Consider the following 21,181-nt stretch of genomic DNA (forward strand, 5'->3'; position numbering starts at 1 on the left):
GGCTTCGCTAGGGAGCCGGCGAGGCTCAGGGTCACTTTCACCGGGTCCGGCAGCAGAGCCGGACAAAACTCCCTCCGTCTGCAGGTGCGGGGATGGGCTCCCATCCGCTTCCTGCTTCCTGGTACCGGAGCGCGGGGTGGGCTCCCGTCGGCTTCTGGTTTGGCTGCTTCACTTCCTGGTCGTCACGGGCAGCACGGTGGCCCTCACGGTTCCCTGCAACCCAAAGTCCCTGGCGGGGTGGGCACTCGCTAGGGATATAAACAGTGGCACAAGGCCCCTCACGGGGTGGGCACCCACTAGGGATATTTAAAATCAGGAAATACACGGCAGGCAATGCGGGGTGGGCACCCGCACCGCATACGAGCACAAACGCGAGGGGATCTCCACGCCGGGGGTCCCCCTGCCTAAGAGGATTGCAGCCTCGTGCTGCTGCGGCAACCCCACAAAGCGCTCCTTAGGGAAGTTGAAATAAAGCGCTCCCAGGTGCTACAGGCAAAGTCCAGTGAAGAGTCTTTAGGAAGGGGGGCAAAGGCTGGGCCAAGGGGCCAGCTGCCAGGGCCCTCCAGCAGGGAGGCAGTCCCTAGTGGTGGTTCCTCCTGGCGCCCAGCAGCAGCAACAGGCCCCCCTGGAGTCAGGATCCAGAGAGAACAAACCTGGGGTTCTTGAGCACTTTGTTTTGCTCAGCCCCTCTCCCTATTCACAGGACAGGCTAGGGACATCAGACGCACCACAGGGGCCGGAGCATTGTGGAGGGAAGGCACAGCCCTATTCAGGTCCCAGGTGCAACTCCTCCCTCCCTTCAACATGCAGATCTCCCTATTCACCACCGGGCAGACCCATCATGACTCCTGGAGCCTGGCACACCAACCAGCTCCTGTCACTCACAAGCCAGACAGTCAATTCACATTCACTGCACACAGACATGCCAACTTCTAGAAGTGGCACTTCTACACTAGACACATTAAATCTGCGCACACCGTCGTGCAGCATTTAATCTCACAAGTTCGCACATACCAAACTCGCCCCTGCACTCCTCTCACATCAGGAACTACCATGGACACACATATCCCCAATGCATTCCTATGGGAGGGCAGGTCAATCTCACAACATGCACTCAGTGCGCACGCACTTTACACAGGAACACAGTGTTAAACTGCGCAGCAGCCAAAAACAACTAACACCAGGTCACTTTTAAAAGCAAAAAGTTTAGAGGTGAACCTGCCAACAGGGCCAAGTCCAAAATATATATATATTTATATATATAATTTATACATTACCCCTAAAGTACACCTGACTGCTTTTAGTGGCAAGCTACCTTGGGTTAAGCACAGGTTGATTCATTGACTTTTTGTAGTTCACCCTACAGGGGATTGTGGATGTTGCTTGATCAGTGCTCACACCACAGTCAACCAACAACCTCATTTCTCACATAATCAATTCAACATCAATAACCCTCTCTACCATTCTTAAACAAGGGAAAATTCACCACATCCAGTATCTTTCCCAGAAGCCTGAGTGCTCTAACCTGGATGTTAAATCTTGTTCTGCAGTATGGCTGAGGAACTTTTTTTCCAGTTTCTGCTGACAACACACACATTTCTAATGTGACCATCTTACGTGGATTTGTTCAAGGCCATCTTAAACACACAGCCATTACACCCCTCCTGAGGAAAACCAACAACACATTTAGAAGAACTTCAAAACTACAGATTTTTCTGCAAAGGGAAAGAGAATACTAAGAAACTGCAAGAATTTACAATCATATCCTCCATGGCATACAATTAGGTTTGACGACGTAGTGAGGACTGGAAACCACACTATTTAATATTAAGGAAGATCTACTCTGTGCCGTGGATGAGTAGAAGCAAGCTGCACTAATCTTCCTTAATCTCTGTATCCCTTAAGTGTAGGGCACTATAGATCTGTGATCTTTTCAAAATGATCGATGAAAGGGTCGTGTACCAGACACAGGATTATAATTCAAGTAACTAAACAAACATCACAGATGCCTAGACTGCACTTTCTGTGTATAAAAGAAAATGTATTTCGTCTAAATTGAACAAGAAGAGAGATCCTTGAACTAGGTGTTCTTCCATTGACAGAGGTTCTTCTGATGAATGTCGGTTGGTACTTTGCATACTATCACATCATGAGTCAATACATTGTGGTCATTACATAAGGAGTACCTTCCTATCACGTCATTAGATCAGGAGTACTTGGGGAGTCCATTTGTATTGATGGTTAATGTTTTTATTTATATATTTTATATAAATATTCAATTTTAATTCAAATGTATCTGTATGTTTTAATGATTTAATTTGTTGTAAACTAAATTAATATTACTTTTAATTTAATTTCAATTTTATATCGTAAACTACCACACCCTTTAGCCTAAAAAACCCTTACTGTCTCTACATACTACTCGTGAGCCCTAACACCTCCCAACTACACTACACTAAATACTATCTATCCACAGCCCTAACATTCCTTACTACCTCTACAGACTACCCATTCCTGTCCCTAAATCCTTCTTACTATCCCTATGTACAACTCATTCATGAGGTTTAAAAACTCCTCATTACCCAAAAAAAGGTTCACAATCAGCTTTATTCGATTTTTGTTTTAAAATCATGAAAGCACATATATAAAAAACATTTGGATAAAAATATTAAAACCAATTAAAAATTTCCATCACATTCATATTACATAACGTATATTCGGAGAGCATATTATATACCACAATAACAGAATCTCTCCCCCGTTTCGAATATGTTGGTAGATTGATTTGGTACTCAGGGTCAAAGGAAAAAGCCAGAACGTGATTTAACCACATTCATAAAAGGAACAGATCACAAAGATTTCCTCAAAGCAATGACAATCCTTAAATAAGAGGTGACTGATTTCATCACTAAAAGTGATTCTAATGTTTTCAGTCTAGAGAAAGCAGCAGTGCACCCTCTAATACTCCAGGTCTTTAATAGTGGTAACAAAAAGTTTTTCCTGGGGATAACATACAGTTTACAGAAGAAGATACAGTGGGTGTTAGTCTGGGAGGGATGAAAATTCATCACAGGGGCATTTCGCTAGATGAGGAGACCAATCATTGCATTTGGGAAATGTCACTAAACGAAAGAAAGAACCCACACGCAGCCTAGTCAACAGCATCCTCGAATATGGGCTAGACTCCAGCAATAAATACGGCTGTATCCCAACATGGGTGGTCAACTGCTGATAGGCCATAACTGATTGCTTATGTTTTTCTTTATGCCACCTTTTCTTAGCCAAGTGATCCATAATAGATCTTTTAAGGGTCTTTTTCGAAAAAAATTCTAAACAAGATGGATTGTCAAAATATTCTTGTGACCCAACTCGGCTGACATATCCTTAACATAGTTGTGCCATTTAATGTTTGCTGCCCCGTCCAGAGATTAACAGTCTCGCACAACATCTCTGTTTAGCGATGTTTCCGTGGTGACCCAGATTTTTTGCCACAGAAGAAGTGGGGATGATTTAATAATGTCTTCTATATAATTTAAGCCCACTTCCTCATGGCAAAAATAGGTGGACATTGAACTTGGCGGCGCCAATAAATAGCGAATGAATTTGTTTTCAGCATATTGAATCTGATCTGTTTTGGCCAATCCCCATAGACCAGCCCCATATGTACCCGTGGGAACACACTTAGCTTTATAAATCTGTATAAGCTCCCGCACTGGTCTCCCGCCTATTTTTCTAGAAAAATTAATCAAGGCGCCGTTTGCTCTACTAAGGGCCAATCTTCTAGTACAGACAGCCTCTTTCCAGGAGCCTCTACTATCAAATGTAACTCCTAAATAGGAGAAGCAGTCAGTATTTTCAATACTTTTGGTTCCCAGATAGATGGCTCTAGTTGTTTTCTTCCGAGTACCACAGGTCATGGAGTAAGTTTTTGCAACGTTTACTATTAGACCGCGGGCACCCATGTATTCGGAAAATTCAGTCACCACCCTCTGTAAACCGATGACGGTGTGAGATATTAAAGCAGGGTCATCGGCATAGAGGAGGATGGGTATAGCTTCCCCCCCACAGCCGGGTAGTCAAACTGAAACTTCCTAAGGTGAAGGCCCACCGAGTTGATATATAGTGTAAATAAAAAGGGTGCAAGGATGCACCCTTGTCTCACACGTCTTTTGATGTTAAATTTGTCTGAACATAAACCCCCCGCCCCATAGCGTACTCTGGCACCTGCATCTCTGTACAACTCCCTTATAAATGACAAAATACGCTGATCCACACCCATGTCAGATAGAATGCTCCACATCTTCGCATGATCAACACAATCGAACGCTGAACTCAGGTCCACGAATGTTATGTACAGGCTTTCCTTCTTAGCCTCAGTATATTTTGCAGGTAAATGAGCTAAATTCAAGCCTTGTTCGATTGTGCCCATCCCAGAACGGAAGCCATATTGCAAATCCATGATAATATCCCCTTCTACAGCCCATTCGTGAAGCCTGTTAAGGATTATCCTTCCCGCTACTTTCATGAGGGCATCCAAAAGGGAGATAGGACGATAACAAGCGGGATTATTTCTATCTCCCTTTTTGAAGATGGGTATTACCACTGCCTCTGACCAAGTTGGAATAAAGCCAACACCATTTGCATGATTTAAGACATTAGTGATCAGCGGGGACCAGAGAGGTAGCACAGATTTATACAAATCAATTGGAACCCCGGGAAAAATTTCTGCTCGATCTGACTCTATCTGTGACATCGAGGGGTAAGTACTAGAAGTAGTTAACCCAGGTTGGTTATCATATAGATTAGAAAAGTGCTCAACCCACACGTCACCAGAGATAGCCATATCAATAGAATCCCTTTCTTTATCCTTTAATAACGGGGAATTGTCTCTTGCTAAACATGCGTCATGGAGATTTTGACAAAGTGTTACTTTTAACTCTTTTCTTCTTCTATCAATGGCTACCCGGTAGGCTCCCCTGTGGAATCTTACACGTTCAATTGATCTGGGGTCTTCCTGTAAGGCAGATTTCAAATTTCGATGTGCCCTACTACAATTTTTATCAAACCATCCCTTATGTTTCTTAGTCTGGCTTTTGTATTGTCTGGACAAATCTTTTTTTATCTCGTTAGTAATCTTACTAAATGCTTCAAGAACTTGCCCGCTTCCCACAGTTGTTGAAAGGCAGATAAATAGTTGTTCGTACTTTTTTACAACTAGTTTTTGAATAAACAGTTTAGGGTCTTCCTTAGCCCATCTTAGAGTATAACCATTTGTGCTACCTAAACTAATGGGAGTAGAATATGAGGTCTTTTTAGCTGCTTCCCGGCCAACTATATTCAATCGAAAAGAAATAGGATAGTGGTCACTCATGGCAACATTGAGTGTCTCCCAGAATACCACGAGTGATTGATCTCTATACGATAGAAAAGTAAAATCGATTAACGTATTGGCCCCTCTCCCAACAAAAGTCGGCTTAAAGCTTTCTTCTGGTGTGCAGCATTCATTTATAAAACGCAGGTCGAACTCATATATTATTGTGTTGAGCAAAACCCCTAGCTTAGAGTGGACACAGTGTGTTAGAGGTTCCTCTCTCTTACCCATCAGAGGGCACATACCTGTAGTGTGTGAAGTACAAAGGGAGCAATTAAAGTCACCCATCCATAATAGTACTAAGTCCCCTCTCTTGAATTTTCTAACTCTCTGAGTGAATTGCTAAAGTTTGAAATGAGTTCCTCCCAAGTAGAGGGGTGAGCATTGTTATAAAAATGTATTATTGCCCCTCTATATTGGCCTGGCCAACTTACTTCCAGAATCTGGTAGCAATCTGCTGATACAAAACTATGAACTAATATGTCAGAGGTAGTTGCGATGTAGGTGCATAGGCCCCCTTTATTTCTACCACGGTGGGTAGCAATAGCCGGAGTATTAAATGTTTGATAGCCAAGTAAATTATGCTCTATCACCGACCAAGTTTCTTGAAAACAGAGAATTTTATAATTTTTACCCAGGTCTAACCAATCTGGGAGGTCTATTTTGTCCTTTAGCCCTGCTAGGTTCCAGGACAAGAACCGGTATCCTACTTCGGTTTGGTTATTACAGGTGGAGATCTTCCCTATGCTCACCAGGGCCTCACATACTTCAGCTTCCTCATTTACGGGTAAAGAGTTCCCAGATACAGTTTCGGAATCGACCATCTCCACTTCTTTTGTCTCAGTTGGACGTCAGTCTACTCCCTCCATTCCTTCAAGTGGGGCAAACCTGTTTAGAGTGGTAACATTGTAGATGGAACCTTGCATACTCCTGCTAGACTGGTAGAGGGGACCAAAGTTCGTCCCTACCAAGGCACGTGGGTAAAAGTAACTCAAGTCCTTAGTGGATATATCACCCCCATATCCCTCCGGAAACCAGTCTCTGATGTAATTTATAGCCTTACGGTCTCTAGAATTAATAATGATACAGTCCCCCTGTATGTCCTTTGGCCTCCTTCCTATCCATCCTAATATTCTGACAAACAATATTGTGCCATCGATTTCGGGAGGTAGGGGCCTATTTTTACCTAGCCAGTGTATTACCTTGTTTTTCAGAACCTGATATACCTCATGTTTCCCTGATGTCAGTTCCGGAACACCGGTAAGTACAATTACATAAGGTTCTGCCTGCGGTGGTAGATCAATATGCTGATCAAATCGTGGTGGCCGATGCCCTATATGAGGTGGATTTAGATTTGGGTTTTTAGTCTGATCACAACCTTGGTTACCTTTTAACCCTCTACCGGCCGTTACTGCCTTTTTCGTTGGAGCCCGAACAGTATTCTCTAGCTGAATAGATGGGATTATATTTCCATTATTTATCAAGGGTTCAGAGTTTTGCTGGGAATACTGTTTGACCATATCTGGCGTTGGGTCAGCCGGTAAATGTTTGTGATTATATGCTAGTGTTTTAAGCAGCTCTGTATTCGCTAAATTTGCCTCATGAATAGACCCCACTTGCTCCGCCAGCCTTTTAACCCTCTCAATAAGAGGTATGACCAGGGATTTAATCAGTTTCTCTAAGTCACTCATTAGGTCTTGTGTACAGAATGATTTAGTACATGGTTTAGACTGCTTGCTTTTACTTTCAGCTGGGGTTTTAATGTAAGTTGGATTCATTACTAATTTATCCGATTTAGCTGGTTTCGTATGTCTGCCCTTTCGTCTGGTTCCCCCCGTAATCCTTTCGGTAGATAGACCTATACCAGAGGTGGTAGTTAGTGTATGTGCTTCCCCTTTGTTGTTTGGGTCGATGGCTAGTGTACTTGGCTCTTCAAGTGAGGAAATCACGGATTGTGAACAAGAGCTAAGGACCACCTGACTAAATGACCTGCTTCGTGTTGGTGTTTCTGGCAGATCTTGAAGCTGTGGTGGTATGCCGATATCGGAGGAGTGATATGAAGCCAACACCCACTCTGGAGGAGTATTTACTAAGCGAATATGGCCCAGGGAGGAGCGTTTCTTTTGCAATTCAGTAGATAGCCGCCGCTCGGTCAGAGCAATTTCACGCTCTAGGACCGCCGCCGCCCTTGTGATGAATTGATCTAATGTTCCCTGTACGGACCCAACCACGAGGGATTTCCTGGCTAAAATTGGGATGGTGTCCATGATGGATATTATGACATTAAAACCCACAAAATAAACAATATAACAAGGTTAATACTTAAAAATAAAAAATGAAATAGAGAACGAGATAATGTTATCTTACTAGTATGTCCAGTAAGTCCACGGTTATTAAAATGTCAACCAATAGGGGTGTCCCAGCCCAGCCCCGAACGGCCACAGATGGCCCGCCCTCTGCCCGGGCTCAGCCCGGCTAGTCCCGCGCGCGTCCCGCGACGCGGGAGGCGTTCTGCAGTTTTCAAGCGCCTCCGGTCGCAGCAATGGCGTCACACGTGCGCCGTGGCTCCCAGGGACAGCTGGGAAATGAAGTCCCTGCCCTTGCGGCGATGTTGTTGCCGGTGGAGCAGCCGTTCACCTCACGGCAGGGGTGGGCACAAGTTCAGCGGGCCGTTCCCCTCACGGCAGGAACACAAAGGTCAGTGTTCAGACACTGTGGCTGCAAGTCTCCCATTACCCATAAACACTACCCATTCATGAGCATAAACAAGCTTTATTACCTCAATGACTGGAACCAAAAACTCATAATTTCCACTCAACACTACCCAACAATGAACCTTCAAACTCATGGCTACCTATATGAAAATAAAAGCTTAATCCCAAATGTTAATGTTTTTTTTAAATGAGTTACTCTATTAGTGAATTAACTGAGCTTAAAATTAAACTGCTTTTTACTAAACAATTCCTCAAATTTTATTTAAATTCCTGCTACAACTTTAATGCCCTTACCTTACCAGCAGGGCTGTGAAACATTTGCATAATTTGCTTTTGCGTAATTGCGTGAAATTTCTGCAAAATTATGAGATATTACGTGAAATGCAAATATGTCATTTTGTACTACATTTTAGCACAAAATGCATCCGTGTATCAATTGTTTTGCATAATTTCTGGAATTTTGCCTAACAAACGTTTGGCGAAATTCCCACAATTACATGAATTACAACTGTGTAGTTTAAATTTCTCCACACCTAGGAACACCCACCCACACAAACAACAATCAAAACGGCCTTACGTGCTAAATAAAAAATCTGTGATTCAAAAGACCGAACTTACTTGTGATGTAAGACTCCGAATGAGACTTCCACAATTTAATTTAATGACTCCCGATGTAGAGCATGCAAAGTCAAGGTCATATACCTCTTTTGATTGGTTCATTTGCTTGGGTTCGCCACCAACCACATGTCAGAAATGTAAAAGCTTTTCAGAAAAACCGCTAAGGTATGCCTTGAAGGCTAAACCATATCTTCTGTTTTCAGTCTCGATGGTTCAGCATCTAAGACTGATGTAACAGGGGCATGACCTGAGATTCATAATTTTGTTTCACATAGTTTCTTTAATTTGAGTGAAATAGCCACCTCAAATATACATGCATTTGGCTATGTGCAGAGCGAGCATGTGCGGCGCCTATTTGAAAATGTCCTATCTGCGCCTGTAATTTTGGAATGTGTGCCCATATTTTGCGTCAACCCTTCTGTTTAGTAGACTCCTTTTATTTATTTGTATTTATTTATTTAATGCATTTTTATAAAGCGCGGACTTTACCCGAAGGTGTCAGAGCACTGTACAATAGAACCAGTTACGTTACATGAGAGGACTGTTGCAGGAATGGAACAAACAAAAATAGCATGCCATAGAATTGAAGCGACGCATGCAAAAGGCACACAATCTCAAGCATAGCATGAACTGTACAAGCAAAAATAAGAATAAATATGACAAATTTTACAATGACAAAAGAACTTCCTGGCGAAAAATAGCAGGGCATAGAATCAAAACAACGCAGGCAAAAGGAACACAATATCAAACGCAGCAAGCACAGGATATACAAACAAAAATATAAATATATGTGACAAATTAAGAATGACTAAAGAACTTCCTGCGGGCTCTGAGAAGGAGGGAATTAGTTCTGAAAGTGTCTTTGGAATAAAAGAGATTTGAGGTCCGCTTTGAAGATCTGGATGGAGGTGATGGCACGGAGCGAAGGAGGAAGCGAGTTCCAGATTCTCACCGCATTACCTGTGAACGATTGTGCCAACAATTTTTCCCTTTTGAAGGAGGGGGGTTCAAGAAGGAACTTTTATGCATTCCGAGAAGGTCTTGAGCCGCCATACAATTTCAGTTTCTTCGCCAGATAGCGAGAGGAGGAAGAGTGCAAAGCTTTGTGGGTGATGCACACTGTTTTGTAGATAGCTCTAGCCTCGATGGGAAGCCATAAGAGAGAATACAGGATAGAAGTGATGGGGTCACTTCGTTTGGACCCTGAAATGAAGCGAGCTGCTGAATGGAGGATGGATTTGAGGGGGGAGAGGTAAGGTTTGGGAAGGCCAGTCAGAAGGGAATTACAATAATCCAGTCTAGAGAGAACTAGCGATTGGACCAAGGTTTTTAGGTCATTCTCCAGGAAGAACCGACGAATCCCCCATAATAGGCACAGCTGATAACATGAGCTCTTGGCCATGGAATTGATGTGTGAGATTAGGTTGAGTCTTTTGTCAAGTATGACACCTAAGGATTTAGCGCAGTCCACAATGATGGGTTTACTGTCGAGTAGATTCGATTGATCCATCCAGGATTGAACAGGAGGCGGAGAGAGAGCTAGATAAGAGGAGGAATTCCATTTTGGAGGGATTGAGAATGAGTTGGTGAGCTAACATCCAGTTGTGAATAGCGTTGAGAGTAGAGCTGAGTAGTGAGAGATCATGAGGGGAAGACACCTTGAGGTAGATTTGGGTGTCATCCGCATAGAGATGGTAGAGGATTCCAGTTTTGCTTAGAAGATTCTCTAATGGTTCCAGATAGAGATTGAACAGAGTGGGAGCAAGGATAGAACCTTGAGGGACGCCTTGATCAACCACCAGTGGAGACAAGAGACTGTTCGCAATCTTGATCATTTGGGATCTATCCGAGAGGAAAGAGGCAAACCATTTGAGTACTGTGCCGTCCACGCCCATTCTCTGTTGGAGAATGTTAAGGAGGGTGTTGTGATTAACAGTGTCAAAAGCTGCAGAGAGGTCAAGAAGAATCAGAAGGCACGATTCCCCCGAATCAAGAATATGCAGCGCATCATCGATCACTTGCAGCAGGGTTGTTTCAGTGCTGCAGTTTTGAATAAAGCCCGACTGAACATGTTGAGGAGATTATTGTCCATAATGTGTTGGGATAGTTGTTTTGCAACACAATTTTCTGTGATCTTTGAAGGAAAAGGGAGATTGGTGATGGGGCGGAAGTTATTGAGGTCATTTGCATCTGCAGAGGTTTTTTTAGAAGGGGGGTAACCTGTCCTGTTTTGAGGACAATTGGGAGGGATCCTTGACTGAGGAAGAGATTGACTAGCCTGGTCCAGTAGGAGAGAGTGTTAGTATAGACATCAATGGCAATGCCACTGGGTATGGGGTCAGAAGAATAGTTAGAGGGTTTGGATTCGCGGATGCATTTGAGGAGATCAACCTCTGAGATGGCGGCAAAGTTCTGCCAAGTGACTAGGGATTTTCGCTCCTCGATGGGGGTGGGGTGGGTGACCTGTTCCACCAGAGATTTTACCTTTTGATCAAAGAATATAGCAAACTCAGTTGCTTTCTTTGATGCATCCTCAGGCCTGATGGTTTGGGGAGAACAATTTGGGTTTTTGATGAGGTCGGAAGGTTTTTTGGGTCTGTTTTTAGCTGAATTGAGGAGGAATCTGAAATGTGAAGTTTTTTCCTGGAAGATGTGCTTGTGGTATATGGATCTTGCTGAACGTAAAAGAGAGAGGTTGGGGTGGAAGGAGATTGTCTCCAGTGCTTCTCCAGGATTCTAAGGTTTTTCCTTTCGTCATAGAGAGCTTTGTTGAACCAAGGAGCTGATGGGGTGGGTCTTTTCCTTTTGCTTTGGAGTGGAGCAACCTTGTTGATTTCGACTGCATGGATTGAGAGGCAAAGGGGAGTGAGATCGTTGACATCCATATTGGGGTCTAGACTAGGAAGTGACTGCATAGCAGAATCACATAGAGTCTCAAGATCAATGTTTTTTGTGTTGCGGAACCACGTAGAGGCTATTTTAGGTTGTCCGAGAGATAAAATGTGAGAGAGGTGAAAACAGAAGGGAATGAGGAAATGGTCAGACCAGTCAACACGGATGGGTGAAGCAGTGGTAATCTGGTCTGATTTGGATATCACAAGGTCCAGAATTGAGCCCTTGGCATGTGTAATTTCCGAGCAGTGTTGGGCAAGATCGTTAGCTGAGAGAAAGTTTGCAAGCTTGTTGGCAGCCGAGTCTTCCACGGAGCTCCAGTGGAGATTAAAATCACCTAGGAAGATCTGCTTGTCGCTCTGTGAATATTGGTCACTAATCAAGTCTATAAATTCCTCCATGAAGGAAGAGCAATTACCAGGGGGGTGTTAGATGGTATGGAACCTGAAGGGTGAGCCATGATGAACTTGGAATTCTAGGGAAAGGCATTCAAAGGTGCGAAAGAGGGTGGTGGGAAAGGCTTTGATTTGGAGGGTGTTTCTGAAGATAGTCGCAACACCTCCCCCGATCTTGCCTGGTCTGTCGTTTCTGAGGATAGAGTAGTCAGTAGGTAACAAAAGATCAAATGAGGTGTTAGAGGAGTCATTAAACCAGGTCTCAGTGAGAAAGAGCAAGTCAAGACTGTGGTGAGTTATGGTGTCGGATATTTCCAGCTTATGTTTGGTTGCAGATCTGCAGTTATGGAGCATACAGTGTAGCTCTGACACAACTGTTTTGATGATGTGAGTGTCTGGACTGATGAGGGGGATAGGGATAAGATTCTTGAATGAGGGTGCCCCTTGAGGGGGAGGCTGGTAAGTTCTGATGGAAGAGATGGTCTGAATGGCAAATTGAGTAGAGTTGTTAGTAGAGGCGAGTGTAGGGGAATTGACATTGATGGTCTTGTAGGTAGCCAATAAGTTGGTAATGTCTGTGGAGAACAGATTGTGATTGGCTCTATTGGGGCGTGGGAGCAAGAAACTCCTCGGGAGGTTATTCGGAGAGGGGGATATCTTAGCACATAGGAGTGAAATGGACGCTTCAAGCTGGGAAATGGACGAGATGAGAGAAACAAGTTTAGTTTCCAGAGAGAGGTGTGCTGAGCACGAGTGAAGGGTGGCTCAATGGTTAAGGGAGAGAGTGGCCTAGGCGAAGGAGGACAGGAGGAAGTGGGGGACTGGGGAGAGTGTTGGGGTGCGAGGGTCGAAGGTGGGGGAGGAAGTGAAGTAGGCGAAGGAGGGCAATGGGCTGTGGGGGACTGGGGAGAAAGATGTGATGTAAGGGTCTGAGGGGGGAAAGAAAGTGGTAGAAAGGAGTGAATGGAGTTACTAAGATATTTTTACTGGTGTTGAGAAGAGGTGAAGAATAGAGATCATACCTAGGAGGAGAAAGTTGAGAAGTAGAAATGGATGGCTGGAGGAGGAGGGGAGAAGGAGTGGGGTTATGGGAAGGCCATGGATACGGTGAGATGAGAGGAAAAGGGGATGAACAGGTAGAGGAGGGAGGGGGGTCAAAGGTAGGCCACACGAGTGGGGAGAGGAGAGAGGGTGCAGGTCAGGTACCATGGGTAATGAAAGATGAATGTATGGGTAAAGGCACCAGGCAGAGTGGGGGGTCGAGCAAAAGGAAAGTTGTGGGAGGAGTGAGGAACTGAGCAGTCAAAGGAAGGGAAGAGGGAGGAATTACCAAGAGGGGAAACAGGGTTGTGAAGCATAGGGGCGAATGTAAGATGAGGAGAGATTGGGGGTGAGATCAGTGGGAGGGAAGATGATGGTATTACCAATAGGGGAGGCAGAGATGTGAGGCATGGGAGGGGGAAAGAAGGTTGTAGAGAGATGGGGGATATAAGAACAGAATTGAGGGTAAAAGGAAAGAGGCAGAGCAGAGAGGGGTGGGGAGCAGAGGGGAGGGAGTGTGAGGGCAAGGCGAGTTGATCGGTAATTCAGATTGTAAGAAAGGTGGATTAAAAAGGTGGAAATGGGAAGGAATAGGGGAGTTAAGGGGTGGAAGAAGGCAGTGGAATAGTGGGGAGATGCAGGATGTAGAGGTGTAGTGGGGTGTAAAGCAGATGAGGTAAGGGGGAGGTCCAGTTGGGAAGGTGGCAGAATGGGAGGGGAGGGAACGAGAAAAGGGGGGGAAGGGTTGACCTGTGACTCCTGGGAGAGCGGTCTCAAGGAATGTGTGGGGGTCAAGGGGGGAGAAAGGGAGAAAGAAGACAAGCTAGAGGAAGAAGAAGAGGAAGAATCTAGAGAGATAGTAGTCGCATGGGTGGGACGAAGGGAGTGGAAGATGTGGTCAAAGAGAGAGAGGCAGGAGTCAGAAGCTTGGATCATGACAGTGCCATTGTTATAAAGTGTAATGGTGAGAAGCCATTAAAGTGAGTGGAGGGAGAAATTTTTAACCGCTTCCCATGTAGGAAAGAAGAGGAGGAGGATACGTTGAGGGAATTGGAGAAGCTGGAGGACCAGGAAGGGATGTCATTAGTGAAGAAAAGGAAGTAATTTTTAATCTTCCCTAGGCGCCCATTATGGAATTGGTCAATAAAGAGGGAATCTGGAAATTGTTCAATGATGGTATGTTTGAACCGTTTAGCTACTGCTTTGGACATATGAGGAGGATAGATTATTTTGAAGCAGTTGATTCCAGACTTAATTCGACTGGAAGCCATGATAAGGAGATGAGGCGAAGACGTGGTGTGGTGGACAGAAAAAGGGGGGCCACTAGGGTAGTGATGGCGCAAAGAGGTAAAATAAGAGGAGGTGCGCAAATTCCGGAAGTCAGTGAGAATAAAATCAATAGGAGTGAGGTCAAAACAGGACCAAAGGTAGATATACGACAAGGCTAGAAACTGGTAGAAAGGTACTGGGGAGAAACAGCATTGAATCATGTGTGCATACCTCTTCAGTTTCTAAAAGAGGAAGAGGAAGCACCAATCCAAGATGGTCATCAAAGAGTTGAAGGAGCATTCCTCTTTCTGTTCTATGCACTGCCTGGTGGCAAAGGCCGCCATCTTAGGGTCAGGGATCCAGGTTCTGGGTATGGGGGGCCTGGGTGGGGGGAAATAACATGGATGGTTGGGGTGTGGAAGCCGAGCAGCTACAGCTACAAGCTCAAATCCTCTTTCTATTGTTGTGGAAGCCTGGATCAGTCCGCTTTCGCTTGCTGAGAATGGGGCAAGTGAGCTTTTAGTGCAGTAAGGGAGTTGGAAAGGATGTTGGACAAATGCCCATGCCAAGATGGCCACTGTGTAGGTCCTCTTTCTATTTCTGTAGGTAGTTCAGGCTCAGTCCGTTTTCTATTGTTATGGAATCACGGACCAGTCCTATGTCACTTGCTATGAAGGGGCAAGTAAGGAAAAGTCCACTTTCGCTTGCTATGACTAGGGCAAGTGAGGACAACTTCTGTTGTGCTTACAAGCAGCCTCAAAATGGCTGCACCAATACAAAAAAGACAAGGAGGTCATCACAAACAGCCTCAGCCCAAGTATGGACATACAGCACGAGTCCCACAAGTGTCTGACTCGGCACATGCAACCACTGCCCCCATAAGGGTATAGTCACACCACAACGTTCACTGAGTGATAGGACTCAAATGGCAGTGAAATGAAAATGAAAATGTCCTGCAGGGCGCTCCCTGTTTGGAGTGAGTAGAAGCAGAGAGTGCTCCTCTTCCCCTTACAAATATGAAGAAGGGCTCCCCCTGTGAGTAGATCAGGCTGCAGCATATACAGCAGTGGACAGAGAATGAAGTTCTCTGCCGATATTGTACCTGATTGGAGCTGTAATGAGGCCGATTGTGTCCGCAGTCGGTACCAGCAGCTCCGGTGTTCAGATTCTGCCATCAACGCAGAAACTGGATCGTGTAACGATATGTCTCCGGGCACATTCAGTGTTCTCTGTCTGTGTGTGCCTTATAAGAAAGCCAATGCCATTTATGTTTATTTTGTATCGGGACACAGTCCTTTCGCCACTAAGTGGTTTATCACTGAACGAATACATGAAGTGGCTAATATTGTACGCATTTCTGGCTTTACTTCCATCGGTTATGGCCACACTGACATTGCAACTTGATTCCTTTCTCCCTTCCAAATCCAAAGATATGGAATAGGTGAAGAAGAGTTTTGCAAACGTGCAGTTACCTAAAAGTGTTACTATATGACAGTAATAGAGAACATATGCGTCGTCCCAAATTATCAAAGTTATGTGAAATAAAAAAAAACTGAAAAACAAAGTGTTAGTAAAAGTAAAAAAAGGAACAGTGCTTGGTTACAAAAATAAAAGCACTCTGAACGTGGCCGATGCTGATGGAAGAAACTCCCTGCGGTGTATTTTTGAGCCCCAAGATACACAGCATTTTGTAGTGGATAGTAAAAAATGGAGGGAAACTGAAGAAAGCTGTGTTTTTATACATACAACAGGTAGGTGGCTGGATATGTAAGACTCTCTCTAATCAATAAATGACTGTCACACTGTGCCTTACATTGCCACACTGTAAACTGTGCAGAAAGTCTGTTCTTTTACTGTATATGAAGCCCATCACACATTGTATAGGACGAGTACAGATTAGGAGTAAATGAACATCAAGCAAATGTTATTTTTATTAGTATACTTCCCGATATTGAAAGCACTTTGGAAACTTTAAATAACCTTCGAAAGATGGATGAATACTTCTCTATCTAATCTTTTCTCTGTGTCATCGCTATGAAAGATTCTATTTATTTAAGCGATTTTAGCTTTTCTGTTGCTACATGATCATTTCGGGCGCTGTAAGTAGCTTAGTTTGAGCCGTGGTTGCAGGTGGAGCCCACCAGGACTCACTTTTGGGGACTACTTTCCCTCATGAAACTTTGACCCTAGACAAGAGAGTAAAACACAAAAGGAGAAAGAGAAAAAAAGAAAAGCAGTGACAAGGGCACAAAGCAAGGCCTAAAGTGAAATAAAGGGGCGAGTAGGTGGAAAAATATTCATGAGGTGAAATCAATACTAATCAGCCTTGGTATTCGGCAATCCCGAAATACGTCTGCAGTGCCTCAGGGCTCCAGAGCTGTGAATGTTGGCGCAGGGGCGGCGAGACCACAACAACACAATCGGGAGGCGGGGGCAGCGAATGGGCAGTGGGCAGTCAGGGGGGCGGGGCCGCAGGTGGCACAGCGGCTGAGGAAACGAGTGGAACAGAAGGCAAAAGGGGCACAAAAACAAGGAAAAAACGAGTGGCACAAAGGGCTGAAGGGCACAAAAATGAGTGGAACAGAGGGCAGAAGGGCACAAAAAACGAGGGAAAAACAAGTGGAACAGAGGGCAGAAAGGCACAAAAAATGAGTGGAACAGGGGATAGAAGGGCACAAAAAACGAGGGAAAAGCGAGTGGAACAGAGGGCAGAAAGGCACAAAAAACGAGTGGAACAGAGGGCAGAAGGGCACAAAAAACAAGGGAAAAACGAGTGGAACAGAGGGCAGAAAGGCACAAAAAACAAGGGAAAAACGAGTGGCACAGTGGGTAGAAAGGCACAAAAAATGAGGGAAAAACGAGTGGCACAGAGGGCAGAAAGGCACAAAAAACGAGTGGAACAGAGGGCAGAAAGGCACAAAAACCTAGGGAAAAATGAGTGGAACAGAGGGCAGAAAGGCACAAAAATTTAGTGGTACAGAGGGCAGAAAGGCACAAAAAACAAGGGGAACAGAGGGCAGAAAGGCACAAAAAACGAGGGAAAAACGAGTGGAACAGAAGGCAAAAGGGGCACAAAAACGAGGGAAAACAAGTGACACAGAGGGCAGAAGGGCACAAAAAACGAGTGGCACAGAGGCAAAATACAGAATATAGAAATATAGGGACAGCTAAGAACAGAAGGCAGAACGTGCAGAGATGCACGGGGGCAGCGAAGGGAACAGAAGGGAAAACCGGGCAGAAACACGGGGCAGCGAGAGGTACAGAATGAAAGACCGGTCAGAGAGAGCACAGGCACAGCGAGGGGAACAGAGGGAAGAAAAATGGGCACGGACCACGTACAGGCAGCGGGGGGAGACAGACAACAGCAGTCACAGACACAACAATGAAAATACAGGCAATACAATAAAAGCAATAAAGCGTTGAAAGGCACATGTGTAGATTACCATTACTTGGCAGGCAGGTAAAAATAGATGCAGCTAGGATCAGCAGTAGGATTTTTGTGCTGCTGTCTGATTGCTCACTTTCCAGAGGCCCTGGGGTGAATTATTTGTGCTGTCAAGCTTTCATATTCAGACATATCAAGCTCTTATTCTGTGTAGTCTTTGCAGGTTGTTGTTGGCAAGGGATGGGACAGTGGGCATCCTAACAGGAGAAGGTCATGTCAGGTGCCACGCGAGGCTTCTCTGAAATATGCCTTAACTGCACTGCTCACCCCTTGGTGGTAAAATGTTGTTCTGCTGTCTGTGACTAAAGATTATGTCTAACAGGGGTTTATGGTAATTGGCATAGCATTGTTCCATGATCTCGCTGAAACAATATGCCTCCTGTGCAGATACCTTCCTGCCATCTCTTGCACTACCATGATGAACTCCTAATACAGACCTTGAATTTGCTCTGTACACTGGACTCGTCGCTTTGTGCACTATCTTGTTAGAATTTTCACAATATTCGTTGCTCCTTGGGTCATGTCTTTATTATAAAATGCTTCATAATTGTATAATATTTTAGACCTTCTTAAACTGTGAATAGGTAAAAATGCTAATAATTCACAATCATTCAACCTGTTGCTGTAAGGAAGGGTCACCACTCCAAGGCTCTGGAATGAGAATGTAGAAGTGCTGCTATGGCTGAGAGCAGGAGACTTGTACCACTAAATAATACACTGCTGTATGCATAGATGCCCATGCCAATAGACCCAATTCAGGCTGTCTCCCTCTTGAAATAGCCTCTGCTTCAAAAGGCGTTTTTAAAAAGAAAATTAAATTGTATAAATTGCTTGGGGGTCCCCAGCTTCCAGTAGTGATTCAGTGGGGGTCCTCAGGAGTCAAAAGTTTAGGAACCACTATATTTTAAAAAAAAATGCTTTATTGCCTTTTTTTTTTTTAGAAACAATTGCGTCCATATAAAAGAATATGGCCAAGTTTCTTAATCGATACTATCTAAATATATAGCACATAAGCAGATGTGCAGTGCAATGTGCTATCTTTTAGTAAAGTTGAGTGTTGGGAACAACCAATGTCTCCATTATGGCACGATGCCCTTCTCTCAAAAAAGGTAATAAATAGCATCTAACACTCTCCACGCTTGCATTTAAGGTTTATGCTGAGGCGATTTTTCATGATTTTAATAATGCATTTTACAAAGACCATGATGCAAGCTATGACTTTTATGCAGTGAAGTAAAATCACTTTAAAGGGGCCTGTGAGTATTAGCAGAGTTGTTTTCCTGGGTAAAGTCACTGTAACATGCAGTCTGTCAAGCAGTAAATGGTGTCTTCTGGTTAGTTTTGCTGTACTGTGATAATAAACAAATAAATATGTGTGTGTTCCCTTTGAATTACCTCACGCTAATGGCAATCCCAAACCAATCTGCGGAGTTTTACCACTGTATGGTCTCCTCGGATTATGAGGTTTGGAAGAACAAATGATGCCGCAAGATTAGCTACATTATGAGGCGAAAATGCAAATAATGCCGCACATGTAATTCATTTGAACTACAAACACAGTTTTTGAGAAATTTGAAAATTATGTGGCATAAAACAGTAAATACATAATTTGCATTAAACACTCTAGTCACAAAATCACATAGTTCCACTAGCACTCACAACCATCTGTTGTTTAATAAAAAATGAATTCATGAAAGTAAAACAAAACCTAAACATTCTAAATGCAATCAGTGGCTTAAAGAAACCCGCTTTTCTTCCTAACTACCTGGCAATAAGAATGCAATATAAAAAATAAATAATGAGTGACGTGTAATATGGCCCCATATTACTCGCTGAGTGTTTTGGTGACATTTGCAAATCATTCGGCCATCCGACTTATGGTTTATGATGTCACTAGGACACGAACACACACAGACACACGCAAGCACGTACGCACGCTCACACACCTCTTTTCCAGCAAAAATAAATGTGACCCATGGTATTTAAGTCAAATACATATTTAAAAATTATAAATGTAAATGAAACTAGCATTCATCGATGAAACTATTATGGAGGGTGAGACGTGTGTGGGTGTGATTTCGTGCTCTTTTATGTATATATGCTACTAACTTATTTTAACATGTTTTAAGAACAGGTTAACGAGTCTGCTTTTACAAACCCAACTAAAAATATCTTAATTTTCAAGCAGTAGAATACATACATTATCAAGGTAATAGTGCTATAGTAAAAACAATCCATATTTTAGTAATAAGCAGAATCTCACATCACTTGGAGTCACTCAGCTGCAGCTAGAAAATACTAATCTAAAAATACCAAACATGCCTACGACGGTCCCACATCAAATCTTATACTTACATGTATGTCCAAGTACAGATTAGGAACTGCCTCCATGCAAGGCCCCTATTATACAAATAAAAGCGAAACACATTTCAGCAAGTGCGTTCTTTAATTTAAAAATGTAAAAATAGAGGACAAAATCACCCCTTTCATATCAACTATTTAAAAATACTCACTACTGGGACAGATTTCTGCAGCATTTGATAAGTGTCCATGATTTCTTTACTCAGAGTCAAGACTCTGGAATAACACGTCGGAGGAGCAGAAGACGTGCAGAGAAACGCTAGGCTCACTACAGCGAAGGCCAACAGCAGCCTCATTGTGCGGGAGTATCCGAAACACGCTGTTTCCAGTTCGAAATCCTGCTGAAAAGTGATGGATTCAATGTCCGTGTGCATTCATTTATACTGCCCGCGACAGTATGTCAACAGGGAAAAAAGCACAACATTTTGGCCATGTTCCACCACGCTGCTTACTCCTGAGCCTCGGTTTCAAGCATTGCCAAAATCCGGGCATGCCTTAGATTTTCCAATGAAATGGAATGCAGTAAACAAGCACTGGCAATGTGAATAACCTTGACTTTCGTATTAAAGTGCCTTTTCTGTCACTGATGGGTTTAGGCACTCAGTAAGTCATGCGTTCACTTTGTTACGCATCTTTCCATATGTGCAAACATCCATCCACATACTCATTCTTGCATTCACCCACTTACATAAAGAACCAACACAAACTCAATAACCTATGCACAACACACTAAAAGAATGAAATGGTGAAGGGCATGGCGATGGCGGCTACACTGGGACACACTCTGCAGAGCTCTGTGCCAAACCTGGCGCCTATCAGAAATTCAGGATTGAAATCGGCAGATTTGCCCCTCAACCAAAAACAGCAGGGAGTCAAGCCCTCCTCTGCATGTAGCCACGAATGCCCTGCAGCCGAGGCATGAACCAAGATGAGTGATGGTCATGTAGTAGACCAAGAGAGATCCAAAATCGCTGGAGCACGGACCTGTTCTATGTCCAGCTGTGGACTAGGGAGGCAAGACCAAAGTGGAACAAAGGACATCACAAGGTTGTATGACGTTAAATCGCTTGCTATT

The 21,181-nt window shown here is 43.9% G+C and overlaps 1 protein-coding gene across 1 annotated transcript in view; it reads right to left on the minus strand.

Annotated features, from left to right (window-relative positions):
- The window catches only part of CYTL1 (cytokine like 1), a 102,604-nt gene extending 82,165 nt beyond the window's left edge, over window positions 1-20,439 (minus strand). The window contains exons 1-2 of the mRNA XM_078678994.1: window positions 20,259-20,439; window positions 20,101-20,145 (exon numbers count right to left, since the gene is read on the minus strand). Of these exons, the coding sequence (XP_078535120.1) occupies window positions 20,101-20,145; window positions 20,259-20,402 (189 nt within the window). The 5' untranslated portion in view covers window positions 20,403-20,439. The remainder of the gene's footprint in view (window positions 1-20,100; window positions 20,146-20,258) is intronic.
- Window positions 20,440-21,181: the final 742 nt, after the last annotated feature.

This window comes from Lissotriton helveticus, chromosome 2_2, assembly GCF_964261635.1.
Source record: "Lissotriton helveticus chromosome 2_2, aLisHel1.1, whole genome shotgun sequence".
Classification (NCBI taxonomy): domain Eukaryota; kingdom Metazoa; phylum Chordata; class Amphibia; order Caudata; family Salamandridae; genus Lissotriton; species Lissotriton helveticus.